Genomic DNA, 14,534 nt, shown 5'->3' with positions numbered 1-14,534 from the left:
AGGAATGGATGATGCTTATAGACCAGACGTGGGCAAACAACAACCTGCAAGCCAAGCCCAGGCTGTTTTTGTATGGCCCTCAAGCTACATATGGTTTTTACACTACAAAAAGGTTGTTTAAAACAGAAGAAGAAATGTGACAGAGACCGTATGTGGCCCACAAAGCCTGAAATATTTACTACCTGATCTTTTATGGGAAAAGTCTGCCAACCTCTGTTACAGACCACTGAATCACGGGTCCCTAACACAGGGCGTAGGCTGTAATGGGCTTCAAGGAATAAACAAGTAAATGAATGAAGATCCCATGGGCCATTAATTTAAAAAAAAAGTCCCCCAAATCACCCAGTGGTAATTAGTAAACAAGTTAGTCTCAGAAGGAGATCAGGGTCCAGGGCCTGCCTCCCCATCACCTACTTGCCAAGGGAAGGCTGATGAGCTCCATACACTTCTTGCACATAATAGACCCACAGAGGCGGCAGTGGTGGCGGCGGTTGCGGATGCTGAACTTATTCCCACAGTCTGGACAGAAGGGGACATCCTGGTCGTTGACCCAAGGCACCACGGACTTTTCTATTGCTTTGGGAAGAACAAAACAAAAACCAAACAAACATAAATGTAGGCCATTTTAAAAAGGAGATCTGGTCAAGAAGAAAGATAAAGAATAGAAGGAATGTGAGCAAAGTTCTAGAGTTACCTCGGATCTTCGCAGACTCAGTATTTGTTCTGTCAAATGCAGTGAGCTGACAAGGAGAAAAAAGTGCCAGAAAGAATTAATCTGGTGGTGTATACACTTTCTACAGGCAGAGGCATCAAGTGGGAATGAGCACACCAGCATTGCTCAAGTCTTATCTGTCGTCTCCAACCCCAAAATGTCACAAAAACAACTTTATGGGGGACAGAGTATTAGCTTTGCATCCAGAAGGTACCTCCCTTCGCATGACCCATTCCAATCTCTTTATTGTCAGTTACCCGCTTAAGCAATAACCAGGGGTAGGCAAGGACACGGTGGGGTGGCTACTGAAAGCAATGGGAACCCCCCGATTCGCCACAGTCCTCCTGGACAATGGAAGTGGTCACATATTTCTGCCCTACGAAGTACACATGAAGAACTGAACCCGTGTGGTTGCTGCCATGCCCACCACACCACCCAGCTTACACACAACAAGCATTTCCAGGGTTAAAGTAAACAGCAATCGTGGTATTGAAGACACACTCTTAAACCAACCACAGGACGAGAGGCTCCCACACTGCACAGTGGCCCTGGCAGGGTACTCCTCTCACGCCTGGTTACTAGCCTCTGTGTTTGCCATCCCATGGTATCACACACTATGCCTCACTGCGTGATTGTCCCTGGGACACCCAAACGAGGAAAGGATCTAAAGGCAGAAAGGCTGTCCAGCAGCCAAGTGGGCTTCATAGGAAGTAAAAGGGAAGCCGGATATGTGGCCAGTCATCAACCTGGGCCACTACCTTCAGTAAAGCCAGCCCAGGCTGGAACCATCCACCACGTCCTCAGCACAGCTCTAGGTAGGGCGCTTCCTTGCCAGCATGGGACATACACAATATACAAGACACATGCTACAGAAATGTAATTCTCCCCCCAGAAAATTTATACTTGCAGAAAAAAAGTGTTTTAAAACAAAAGAATTTACCTTCTCTAACCTGATTATTAATTTATTGACTTCAACGACATAGTGGTCAATTCTGGCAGCTCGGTGTTTTTTGAAGTCGGAAAGATGGCTTCTCACAGCACCTAGGAGGGGAGGTGGTGACATAAACGACTTGTCGTTTCCCTGAGGGAGCCTCTCTACCTTGAATTTCAAACATTCTAGGACTGTATTATATTTATCTATTTATTTATCTATCTATCGGCCGCACCGTGCAGCATGTGGGATCTTAGTTCCCCAACCAGGGATTGAACCTGGGCCCCCTACGTTGGGAGCGCGGAGTCTTAACCACTGGACCGCCAGGGAAGTCCATTAGAGTCTTACTAAAAATTAAAAAACTAGAAAAGCAAATGGAAGGAAATTTGCTAAAATGTTAACTATGGTCACCTTGGGGCCACAAAGTATGATAGGAAAGACCTTAAGGACAGAGGTTGAACTCTGGAGCCAGCCTGTGCTCAAGTTTCAATTCTGCCACACACTGTGTGACCTTGGACAAGTTCCTAACCTCTCTGTAACTTGGAGTACTCAGCTATAACATGGGGAAAACAGTAGTACCTACTCCACAGGGCTGTTATCAGGACTAAAGAAGTTAAAATTTATAAAATCCTTAGAATACTGCCTGGCACATGAATTTTTGTTAAATAAAAAGGCAGTAACGTTATGGGTGATTTTTAAACATCTCATACTTTTCTGTACTTTTCAAGGCTGGTACAATATGGTTTTTCATCAGAATAAAAACAATCCTTCTCAAAATGTAAACGCTAATAGATGCCCTTGGAGGGGGCTAGTTAAACTGGTAACTTCTCAGTCCAGCAGCCAAGACCCAGGACAAACCTCCTCACACAAATGGAACCAAGTAGCCTGTTGTCTCAGTTCATCTGAAATATAACCTGCTCAATCTCACCTCTTCTGAAAGCCGGCCCTGCCCCCCAACCCTCCCAGCACTCAGTTCATTTCTTCCACCCAATGATGGCCTATTCATTTAGGTACTTTACCACAGGGGTCCCCAACCCATGCCACACAGCAGGAGGTGAGTGGAAGGCAACGGAGCGAGCAAAGCTTCATCTGCAGCTCCCCATCGCTCCCCACCGCCCGCATTACCACCTGCACCATCCCTCCCATCGCCCGCATTACCGCCTGAACCATCCACCCTCCACCCCTGTCTGTGGAAAACCTGTCTTCCTCGAAACCGGTCCCTGGTGCCAAAAAGGTTGGGGACCGCTGCTTTACCATATCTAGATCTTTACGCTACACTCTTAACCATCCATGCTTTTCTTCTTCCCTAATCAACTTTAACACCTAATTAAATTTTAGTTTTGAATTTTTAGGCGTGACAATACATATTAATTTTAAAATTTGCCATTCACTTGACCTTTTGTAATTTGTGACTTCCTTCAGTTGTTGAAACAGGCAAGTTAATCAGTAAATCACCTTGATAATTTAACACTGGCAATCATGAAATAAGCTATCAAAAAGCTAATAATTCATATGCTTGAAAAGTCTCCATGTTTCTAATTGTCTTTCATATGTAACTAATAAATATATGCGTATAGTCTTATTTTTAAGCCATTTTTCTCCTGCCATAATGAAAATAAAATGTTTCCACTCTCCAACATGGTAGCCCCTAGCCACACCTGGAGACTGAGCACTTAAAATGTGGCTAATGTGTGGTTGTGGAACTGACTTTTAATTTTATTTAACTTTAATTTATTTAAATTTAAATAGCCACATATAGTTAGTAGCTATCATATTGGATAGTGTAATTATAGGACTTTCCTCTTCCAAAAAGACACATTCTGGGATTCCCTGGTGGTGCAGTGGTTAAGAATCTGCCTGCCAAGGCAGGGGACATGGGTTCGATCCCTGGTCTGGGAAGATCCCACATTCTGCGGAGCAACTAAGCCCATATGCCACAACTACTGAGGCTGCGCTCTAGAGCCCGCGTGCCACATCTCCTGAAGCCCGCACGCCTAGAACCCGTGCTCCGCAACAAGAGAAGCCACTGCAATGAGAAGCCCGCGCACCACAAGGAAGAGTAGCCCTGCTCGCTGCAACTAGAGAAAGCCTGTGTGCAGCAACGAAGACCCAACACAGCCAAAAATAAAAGTAAATAAAATAAATAAATTTATTAAAAAAATAAAATAAAAGACACATCCTGCAGCAGCACTATTTGGTAGCTGACCCCAGGGTAAATATCACTTCCCTTCTTAGAGCCTGTTTTCTCATCTATAAATGCAATGAGCATCACTACCCTTTCTACCTCACAAGGCTTTTGTGAAAGGTGAACAAGATAATGAGTATCAAAGTATAATAAAGTACTATGGGACTTCCCTGGCAGTCCAATGGTTAAGACTCCACACTTCCAATGCAGGGGGCGCAGGTTCGATCCCTGGTTGGGGAACTAAGATCCCACGTGCCATGCAGAGCAGCCCAAAAACAAAACAAAGTATAATAAACTACTACGACAGAATCATTATTTACCCATCGCATGGATAGAAAATACTATATTAATGATCACTATCATTCAACAGTTAAAGGACATGTAAGATTAGCTAGTTCAGCTCCATGTGGCATGATCTTTTTGGTAAAAGCTTTACTGAGTTATCATTCAAATACATACAATTCACCATTTAAAGCATACAAATTCAATGGCTTTTAGTATATTGACAGGGTTGTGCAACCATCACCAAAATAAATTTTAGAACATTTTCATCATCCCGAAAAGATGGTAATTTTGAAAGTAAGTAGATGATACCACAATTACATGCTTCAGAAAATTAAGTTGCATGAACCAGTGCTTCTCACTAGGCAGGTAATCAATGTCTACACAAGAAGAGACAGCCCAGTCAATGGACTGCACCTGGGCTGATGTCAGAGACCTGGATTCCTACCCCAGTTCTGCAGTTTCCTAGCTGTCTGACCCTGGGAGGTCCCCATGGAGTTCAGTAAGGATTAAATGAGAGTTCACATGTAAAGAATTTAATGCAGTGCCTAACACAAAGCAGAGGCCCAGCTCATTCTTGTCCATTTTCTCCCCCCACTAGAACACAAGGTCCAGAAGCTTACAACCATTCTGATTTACTGGTGTCTCTTCAGCTAACTCTTAAAACATATAGATGTTCAATAAACATTTGCTGAATGAATGAATGAATGAATGAACGAATGAAAAGAATTTCTTACCAAGCTCCTGGGGTTCCCACATGTAAGGATCAACCCCTCCATAGCTGAAAGACTCATATCCTTGGGTCCCTGATTCAGCTCGGTCATCTCCTTCTCGTTTCAACAGCCTGTTCTTTGCTTTCCTAGCCTTCTGGACAAGACCTTGAAAAATGGAACAAACACCATATGAATCCACGAAGAATACCCAGTAGAGAGTCAAGGTCCTATAGGAAGAGCACTTAGATTTCACCTATCAACAGGGTCCCAATGCATTTCACGGCTTCCCCTGTATCAGGGTTCTTTCATTTTCTGAGGACATAAGTAATATGAGGGAAGGAGGAAAACTTCTAGAATCACTGTCACAATCCATTTACTGGTCCAATTCCATCCTCCAGCCCATATACATTACAGGGATCTTGTTGCTTAAATCAATTATAAAGTTAAGGAGAGACTCAACTGCAGGCTGAGGAACATCAGCAAACCCTACCAGAAAATTGGTTCTGAAGTAGAGATTCTTGAATTCAAAGATCTGTACTTTAGATATGTAGTATGGAAGGGAACTCTTGGGTCTGGGGTCCCATAAGAAAGCTGCAGACTGTGATTTCAGCAGTATTATTATGATTAACTCTAGTCTAAAATCCTAGAGCCATAAAAGATAAAAGAGACTATTTCAGACAAAATTAGAGAATTTCAAGGACTGTAACAGCTCGGGGCCAAGGAAGTAGACAAGAGGAACTATGTGCTTCTATGAGGACAAAAACGCCAAGTCAAGAGCTCGAAAGGTAAAGAGAGAGAGCTAAATAGTAGGAATATGAGGACATTATGTTTTTATTTATTTATTTATTTATTAATTATTTGGCTGCATTGGGTCTTCGTTGCTGCGCTCAGGCTTTCTCTAGTTGCGGCGAGCTAGGGCTACTCTTCATTGTGGTGCGTGGGCTTCTCATTGTGGTGGCTTCCCCTGTTGCGGAGCACCGGCTCTAGGCATGCAGGCTCAGTAGTTGTGGCACGCAGGCTCAGTAGTTGTGGCTTGCAGGCTCTAGAGCTCAGGCTCAGTAATTGTGGCGCTCGGGCTTAGTTGCTCCGCCGCATGTGGGATCTTCCCGGACCAGGGCTCGAACCCGTGTCCCCTGCATTGGCAGGCGGATTCTTAAACACTGCACCACCAGGGGAGTCCCGAGGACATTATGGATAGTAGAGTCTATCCCCCGGTAAGTCATTCCCTAGCCTTGGGTCTTGCCTCCCAAATTCCAGCAAGACAAATGGAATAAGAATCTTAATGAACACCAGAGTGTCTCCCAGATTTCAAGCTTCCTAAAAAAGAGGCTGATTAAGAGGAACAGAGAGAATGAGGAAAGTTAAATTCAACTGACAGCCCTTGTGTCCTGAAAAAGCTTTGTTAAAAAAAATGCATCTCAGATAAGGCAAATGTCCTAGACACAAAATGGACTAGACACTGAATCCTTCCTGAAAGGTTTGGATGGCTTTTTTATAGCAGAAGGTAGCTATAAAGTAAGCCTAGTGAAGGCACCAGGAAGACAATGGGCTATATACATAAATAGTTTCCCTCTGATGTGAGATACTGTGAGTTAGGAGAGAAAGTAGCCCATAACCTGCCCTCGTCTGGGATGGTGAGGCTAGTTTTAAGAGATTATGCTAGAGTTAGAACCAAAGCTTGAGCCAACCAAAGAAGGTCTTTCTTGCAGCCTTCCATTGTAACGGACACTAAATAGAGAACTAGAAATGCCCTTCCTAATAAAAGCAGGCTTTAGTGCTTGCAACCTGGCCCCTTAGCTACCATCATCTTTGAGAGTTATTTCCAGTCCCAGGTTTCACAAGAGCCCACATCAAGCCAAGTAAAGGAAGCAGAGGTAGGAGGAAAGAACTCCACCTGAAGAGGTAGTTTCCAGTATTTGATCGGCCCAAAGCATTTCTTCAACTCAGTACCAAGTTTCTCCTTTTCATTAGTGAAAAGAAAGCCCAAGTCTTGACTTCTTGCAAATGTTTTGTGATTATGAGCTACATGAAAGAAAAGGGGACTAAAATCTAGGTGCCTTATTCATTTTGCCTGTCTTCCCCTCACAGCCAAAGCAGCAGGAAATTCACTGTCTCTCAAAGGAGGCAGAAACAGAAAAGCAGAGAGAAACAGACACTGACAGAAAACAGAAACTAAATTTGATAACTCCCGGTCTCTCTCCAGCTAGTACTCAGGATCAACCCTCACTTGGTTTCAGTCAGCAGCAGAAGGTCCTATATCTATTATTCCCTCGATAATCTTACACATTTTCCCCCTAATACAAGGGCAGTCATCACAGGAATGTGAGGACATTCTCTAACCTCTCCACCCACTGGCATCAAAGTTTTAGTGATATCACGGTGTATGACTCAGTTGAGCTGGCACTAAGACTAGATGCTCACTGAAAATCATGGAGGCCCTTCAGTTATCCAAAGGACACTTAGACAATCAGTTCCTTCGTTTGCTAGTTTTCCAGCTGTAGTGCATGCTGTGACTGGAATACAGGGCCTCACCTCATCAGTGATGCCACGTGCAAAGAGCAGCATTAGGCTTAGAGGTGATGGAAGACATGGGGTCAAGGCCTACCTCTGTCAATTCCTATCTGACCTTGGATAAGTCACTCCACATCTCTGAGCCTCACTTTTTCTCTATAAAATGAGACCAACACCTTCCTGCAGGGTTGCTGGGAGAGTCAAATGAAATAACAATGTATGTGAAAGAACATACATTTCTCTTTTTTTTTTTTCTTTCTTGTCTCCTCAGAGTTATGACTCTGCTCCAGCCTCTATAGCCAGAAGCCACCTAGTCCATTGCAGCCTTCAGGATTTTGAAAATGTTTGACTTTGTCATATTTTTGACAGAAGTTATAAATGTTAATACTTTCAACAACTCTTTTTTTTCGGAACTGAAAAGTGAGACATGGAGTGAGACTTTGATTACAAGGGGCATGTGACTCACATGTGTGGAGGCCAGAGTCCGCTTAGGAATACATGGATCATTCCTTTCTCTCCCACCCAACAAAGAATTGTGAATACAGCAATAGACCTTTTTAATCTCACTGCCTTCAGAAATGTGGCCAGCTATTAACTGAATCACTAGGAAAGTGAATTCCAGAGCACCAGCATCATACTTAGGAGTTAGAATCTAAAGTCCGGGAAATGAATAATCTGTATAGCAAAAATTACTTTGAAAAATTCTTTCTGCAACCCTCCAGGACCTGAGGGTCCTTGGAAGCTCAAAAACCAAGTTTTAACTTTTTGGGTTTAACTCCTTATATTTCAACCATAATCTTCCTTTTCCTGTGCTGCAGAGGACAAGGTCTAGTTGAAGAAGTAAGGATGGCAGGAAGGCCTGAATTTGTGACAGGTGAATGGGTGTACAATGTGCCTCCACTTACAGAGCAAAGGAAAGGAATTCCACCCCAAACCCTCTTAGGCTGGCAGTTAGGTAATTCAAACATTCTAGCAAGAGACAGCAGAGGACAGTAATTACACTTACTAGGTTCAAAGCCGGGCTCTACCTCACTTTGCAGCTTCAGGCAAGTTATCTCTGTGTCTAATCTCTCTGTGTCTGGTATCCTCATCAGTAAGATGGGGCTCATAGTCACATAGTTATCGTGAGAATTAAATAAAGTTAATACACTGGAAGATTTTGAATAATGCCTGGCACATGGAAAGCACTAGAAATATGTTCTCTATTATTATTATTAATTTCCTATTGTTTATCATATTACGGTGGCAACATGGTAGCTGATGAAAACCATCCCACGAGTTAAAGCTCCCAGTGACAGAATGAGATAAGCAGAAAATCCTTGCCTCTTACTTTTAATTTGCCCTTTGACATCGCGGTCTTCCCCGGAGTGCTCTTCCTCATAATGTGACTGCAGCTGATAGAAAGACTGCAGGTCCTTCAGGCACAAAGGGCAGAGGAAGCCCTCCCTCACTTCCCCTGGGTCATCCAGAGAAGCCATGGCAGTGTCACTCTCAACCCCCGCAAGGCAGGGTCTTCATGCCAAGAGCCAGCTTGATTCCTCCACAAGAGACAAGGGATCCGCAGCATTAGCTTAACCGAGCAGCATACAGGTGATGGGGAAGTGGCATCACGGCCCTGGATGAGGTATCCTCTCTGGAGTAGGAGTCCTAAGAAAGGAAAGAAGTGGGAGGAAACCAATTCAGGCAAATTAGCAGCAATTGAGAATTTTCCTTGTTCTTTTCACAGTTCAGGAAGGGTACTTAACATTTTTCAGTGCAAGTTTGAGAACACAAACTGCTTTCTCGAATCCTTAGACCAAAACACAAAACTTTCTAAGATATGAGAACATCACTGGACAATGGCAATTCAGTGAAAGGGAAAGCACAGATTCTTGAAGATAAGAAAGGAAAATACAACTTCAACAGTAAACACAATACCAAGGCAATTCACCAACATTCATTCCAATGATCCAGCTGCATAATCTGTATGCCACTTTAGCCGCTGGGTAAATGTCTGAAATAGTTATCAACAAGCACAAATTTTTATTTGACTCTCTTTACCTTGAGCATTTATTCAACTACATATATGGAGCTCTTGCACCTCTGTCAAAAAGGCACTGATAAAAAAATAAAAAAAAAAAAGGCACTGATGTAAAAGGGATAGCGCCTGCCCTAAAAATCAAACCAAACCAAATCAAACAAAATCCCAGCTTCAGTCTAAGGAGGAGCATTAGAAACCTAGTGATCAAAAAGAAAAATCTATTCTGTGTCTTACGTTTGTAGGGTACCTTTTCTCCAATGAACTTACTAGACTTTATAAACCAGCAAGCCTAACGTTCTCACTGCTTCAAAAATAAAAGAAGCTGATGCTTATACAATTCAGGGCTTAATAAGTTACATTTTCAGTTTTATCCGGCCACGGCAAAGTCACTTCCAATGTCACCTCAGAAAGATGCACAGCCATAGGGAAACGCAGACAAAACCAATCCACGGAAGCAGAGAAATTTCTCCCCAAGAACCTGAGGCCACAAACCACAGTAGAGAGTGAGAGGGAATGTATGACCGTCAGCTTTGAGCTGTGGATGGACCTGCTAACAGGGCCACGGAGGAGGAACTGCCTAGCCCTCCAAGCTGAAGAGTGGCAGTGACCCAGGAAATAAACAAATGAAACACGAGGTCCCTGTTTTCTTCCTCTAGCTAAAAAGCCCAATGGCTATATACATTCAGATCTCAGCCCCTTTTCCAGACGGTCGCTGAAAGAGCAGCTCCTGGCCCCTCCCAGCCAGTGGTTCACCCGAGCCCCCTTCCTTCCCATGCACTCATGCTACCAACACACACTCCCCGCATCTCAAGACACCTTCACTTCCTCGAGAATGTCTTGCTTGACGCATTCTCCCATCGGGCAGCCCTGCACTTCTCCTCATAGCATTTATCTCAATTTGTAATCACAGGTACACAAAGCGACTTAATCCGACAGCCTGTAAGCTGTTTGAGAGCACAAGCCACGTCCTCGTTCCCAACACCACACCCCCCGAGTCAGTGCCCGGTACAAACCACCGAGAATCTCAACAACGCTCCAAGGGTAAATAAATGCATGAACGGACGAACCCTACAATCATATAACCAAATACCCACCACAAACCACCAAGCCAGGCCCCACGTCCACAACATATGCGAGACCCTCACACCCTAAATCACGTCCAAAGTCCAAATAAAACCCACATCTCCTGCAACTCCACGTCCAGCGTGAGTGCTGCCGGCCACACGCCGCAGCCACCACACATCCCCCGGCCGCCCGACCACCCTCCACGTAACTCAACGTGACGTGCACGCGCCGCATCACCGCACCCACAGTGCGGTGGGTGAAAAGGCTCATCCCCACAAAGCACACACGACAACTTCACATAGGCACCACACAAACCCCGAACCCAAACGCCTAAACCTCCACAGAAGACCCAAAAAACGCTCCTTGGAGACAGCCCCCCGCTGCCCCAGCCGCATAACGCTACAGGGCTCACACAACCCCAAGCAACCACAGAGTAAAAACACCCCGGGCACACGAGCGAGACGCGCGGCCCGAGAGCCCCAGCGCCCACCATGCACGTCACACCCACCACACACAGATCCCACGCCCGCACGGCCCGCCCGCCCGGTTTCTGACAAGAGCCGCGCCCAGCCCCGCAGGCACGCCCAGCCCTGTGTACCTTTCCCGGTACCACAGCCGCGAAGGCCTGTCCAGTTCTCCGACCCGAGCTTGGGGCCTCCACGACCCCTCAAGCGGTCGCGGCCACCATCTCCATCGACTGCTCGGCGCTCGACAGGCGCGCCTGCGTCGACGCCTAAAACGAAAGAAAGGCAGACGGACCACGGAGGAGCGCCGAGTCTTCGAGGTGACGAAAGGGACTCCCCAAGCGCAGGCCAGCGGCGGATTCTGCGCAGGCGCAGGAAAAACCGGCCAGGCGAGGCTGGGTAATTTTGCGACGTTTTGACGACTCTGGTAGTTCCGCCAGCGAAGTTGAACTACGCCCCTTGCTCTCCACCCCACTGCTAAGTATGGGAAAACTGAAGCCCGTGCTTTTTTGCTCCTTGACCGAGGTGCGCAGTGAATGAGGCAGCGAATGGTTTTGAATGCCTCCTCCCTCACCGCCAAATGCGCTCCTAAATTAATTAGAGTCAATTAAACTTCCTGAGCGGTAGAGAGTAAAGGAATTATTTCAGAGGCTTGGAGGATGTGGAGAGTCTGGAATATAACAGCATGAGAGTGGGCTTATAATGACAGGAAGTATACATCCAAAACAGGTACAGTGTGCTCAGGAAAATCTGTGAAATTTTCCAATACAAACAACACTGTAATGAGATATCACTTTACAACTGTTATAGTGGCCGTTATCAAAAGAAATGTGTTGCAGAAGATGGGAATGGAACACATGTAGACTATCGCTGAGAATCTAAATTTCTGCACCCACTACGGAAAACACGGAGGTTCCTCAAAAAATTTAAAAATAGAGCTAACATAGGACTCACTAAATCCGCTTCCGGGTGTTTATCTGCAGAACAGGAAAATACTAATTCAAAGAGGTATCTACATCCACTTATCTACTGCAGCATCACTTACAGTACGCAAGATATGTAAACAACCTAAGTGTCCACCAACGGACGAATGGATAAAGAACAATGTGGGAAAAACACACGCACACAAAAGAAACCCCAACGATATTCCCCACAGGCCTCAGTGACCTGGGCTGGTGTCACATCCCTGGACCCTGAACAGCCTTGTGTCCCAAGGCTAGACTGTGGCGGAGCTGAGGGACCTGGGGAGGATGTGCCAGCAAATGAGCCCCCCTTGCACCTGCAGAGCCAGCTTCCCTGGGGATGGGACCACCATCTCCAGATCCAGGCCGGCCGTCGTACAGCTCAACCAAGCCGAGTGCACCCAAAGCCCGGTGGACCCTACGGCTGTAAGAGCTCTGATTAAGTCACCAGGTCTCCAAGTCTCCTGGTGCTGGGTTCCCAGCGGCAGCCTCCTTCCTCGGAATCCCCCACACTCCGTACGACAGTACCCTCAGCATTGCCGTGTGGGCAGGGGTTGGATCTTCCTGGGGCTGAAGGGTAAGGGGGAAGCAACAATGAGACGCCAGCCCTTAGCTGTTTCTTCTGGCACATTCCACTGTAATATCTAACCCAGAAACAGGACTTTCTCTATGGCTCTGATTGCCCAGTAACCAGAGTTGGGCCTGAAGCAGTGCTGCCGCCTAGTGTACAAATCCTGGAACAACAACTTAAAAAACCGTACTTCAGGGAGATCAGCTTTATGCTCTGTGAAAACCTAGAGCGGTGGGTTGGGGGGGTCGAAGGGAGACGCAAGAGGGAGGGGGTATGGGGATATAGGTAAACGTATAGCTGACTCACTTTGTGATACAGCAGAAACTAACACACCATTGTAAAGCAATTACACTCCAATAAAGATGTTAAAAAAAAAAGAACAAACCTGTGCTTACGGGCACTTAATATTAAAAAGGCCTGCAGGGGCTGTAAATGACAGCAACCCTCAAGAAACATCCTGCGGTAGGTAATCGAAAAAGATTTCAAAATACGGAGGACTTGCCAGAAGCCATTTCAAGAGGGAAATTTAACGGACACTGTTTTGCTTAGTTCTGTTTTGCTATGTAACCACATGGAAAGAGGTCCACATTGCCAATGATTACAGAAAGTAAGATCAAAATCAAAACGAGGGATCACCTCACACCCGTCAGAAGGGCCATCATCAAAAAGTCTACAAACAAGAAAGGCAGGACAGGGCATGGAGAAAAGGGAACCCTCCTGCGCTGGTTTTGGGAAGGTAAATTGGTACGAGGCATGGGGGAGAACAGTATGGAGGTTTGTTAAAAAACTTAAAATAAAGCTACCACATGACCAGGCAACCCCACTCTTCGGCCTCTATGCGGAGAAACACCAAAATTCAAAAAGACACATCACCCCCCTGTTCACTGCGTCAGTATTTACTGGAGCCAAGACATGTAGGCAACCAAAGGTCCAAAAGCCGACTGACGAATAAAGAGGATATGGTACATATACAGGACGGAATATGACTGCCACAATAGCAATGAAATAATGCCTTCTGCAGCAACATGCATGGACTGGAGATGATCACACGAAGTGGAGGAGGTCAGACAGTTAAGGACAAATAGCATATGACATCACATAGAGGTGGAATCTAGCAATCGATACAAATGAACACATTAACAAACGAGAAACAGGCTCACAAACTTAAACAACTTCTGCTTACCAGAGGGGAAAAGTGGGCAGGGAAGGGAGGGAGAAAGGGAGGGATGAATATAGACACACGAATATACGTAAACTCGAAAATCACCAAGGACCAACTGCTTAGCACAGGGAATCCTACTCACCAATCAGTTATAACCTATATGGGAAAAGAATCGGAAAAATAATAGATATCTATATACGTATAACTGAATCAGGTTGCGGTACAGCCAACACAAACACAACACTGTAAATTGACTCAGTTCCAATATAAAATAAAATTAAAAAGAAAAGAAATCCGAAAGATATTCCCCATAGGGCTCCAAGACTTTTGCTACTGTCAAATCCCTGGATACCGAACAGCCTTGTGTCCCAAGTCTGGACTGTGGCGGAGCTGAGGGACCTGGGTAGGATATGCCAGCAAATAAGACCCCCTTACACCTGCAGTGCGAGGTTCCCTGGGGATGGGACCACGACCTACAGATCCAGGTGGGCCGTGCTGCAGCTCAACCAAGCCGAGTGCACCCAAAGGCCGGCGGATTTTCCGGCTGGAAAAGCTTTGAAAACTCACCTGGTGTCCAAGTCTCCTGATTCTGGGTTTCCACCGGCAGCCTCCTTCCTCGGAATCCCCCCATCTACGAACGACAGCATCCTCAGCACTGCCTTGTGGGCAGGGCTTGGGATTTGCCTGAGGGTTAAAGGGGAAGAGGGAGGCAGCAATGAGGCACCAGCCCTTAGCTGTTTCTTCTGGATATTCCACCCTAATCTACAACCCCGGAACGCGACTTTCTCTATGGCTCTGGTTGCCCGAGTAACCAGTTGGGCCTGAAGAAGTGCTGCCCCCTTGTGGACGCGCCCCATTACAACAACTGGAAAAGCGGTGCTCATGGGCACTTCATATTCAAAAGGCCTGCGGGGGCTGTAAATGACACCTGCCCTCAAGAGAGATCCTCGCGGAGG

At 45.8% G+C, this 14,534-nt stretch overlaps 1 protein-coding gene across 3 annotated transcripts in view; it reads right to left on the bottom strand.

The window, feature by feature from the left end:
• RBSN (rabenosyn, RAB effector) overlaps positions 1–14,272 on the bottom strand; it is a 28,697-nt gene extending 14,425 nt beyond the window's left edge. For 2 of the 3 annotated variants that reach the window (XM_059940441.1, XM_059940442.1), the window contains exons 1-6: positions 11,018–11,187; positions 8,665–8,981; positions 4,848–4,988; positions 1,653–1,753; positions 695–740; positions 415–576 (exon numbers count right to left, since the gene is read on the bottom strand). In XM_059940441.1, coding sequence (XP_059796424.1) covers positions 415–576; positions 695–740; positions 1,653–1,753; positions 4,848–4,988; positions 8,665–8,812 — 598 coding nt within the window. In that variant the 5' untranslated portion in view covers positions 8,813–8,981; positions 11,018–11,187. Of the gene's footprint in view, positions 1–414; positions 577–694; positions 741–1,652; positions 1,754–4,847; positions 4,989–8,664; positions 8,982–11,017; positions 11,188–14,145 lie in introns of those variants that run through there. The other variant, XM_059940443.1, reaches the window with a different exon arrangement.
• Positions 14,273–14,534: the final 262 nt, after the last annotated feature.

This window comes from Balaenoptera ricei, chromosome 11 (assembly GCF_028023285.1).
Source record: "Balaenoptera ricei isolate mBalRic1 chromosome 11, mBalRic1.hap2, whole genome shotgun sequence".
NCBI classification, from domain to species: Eukaryota; Metazoa; Chordata; class Mammalia; order Artiodactyla; family Balaenopteridae; genus Balaenoptera; species Balaenoptera ricei.
This window is presented reverse-complemented; position numbering and strand designations above follow the sequence as displayed.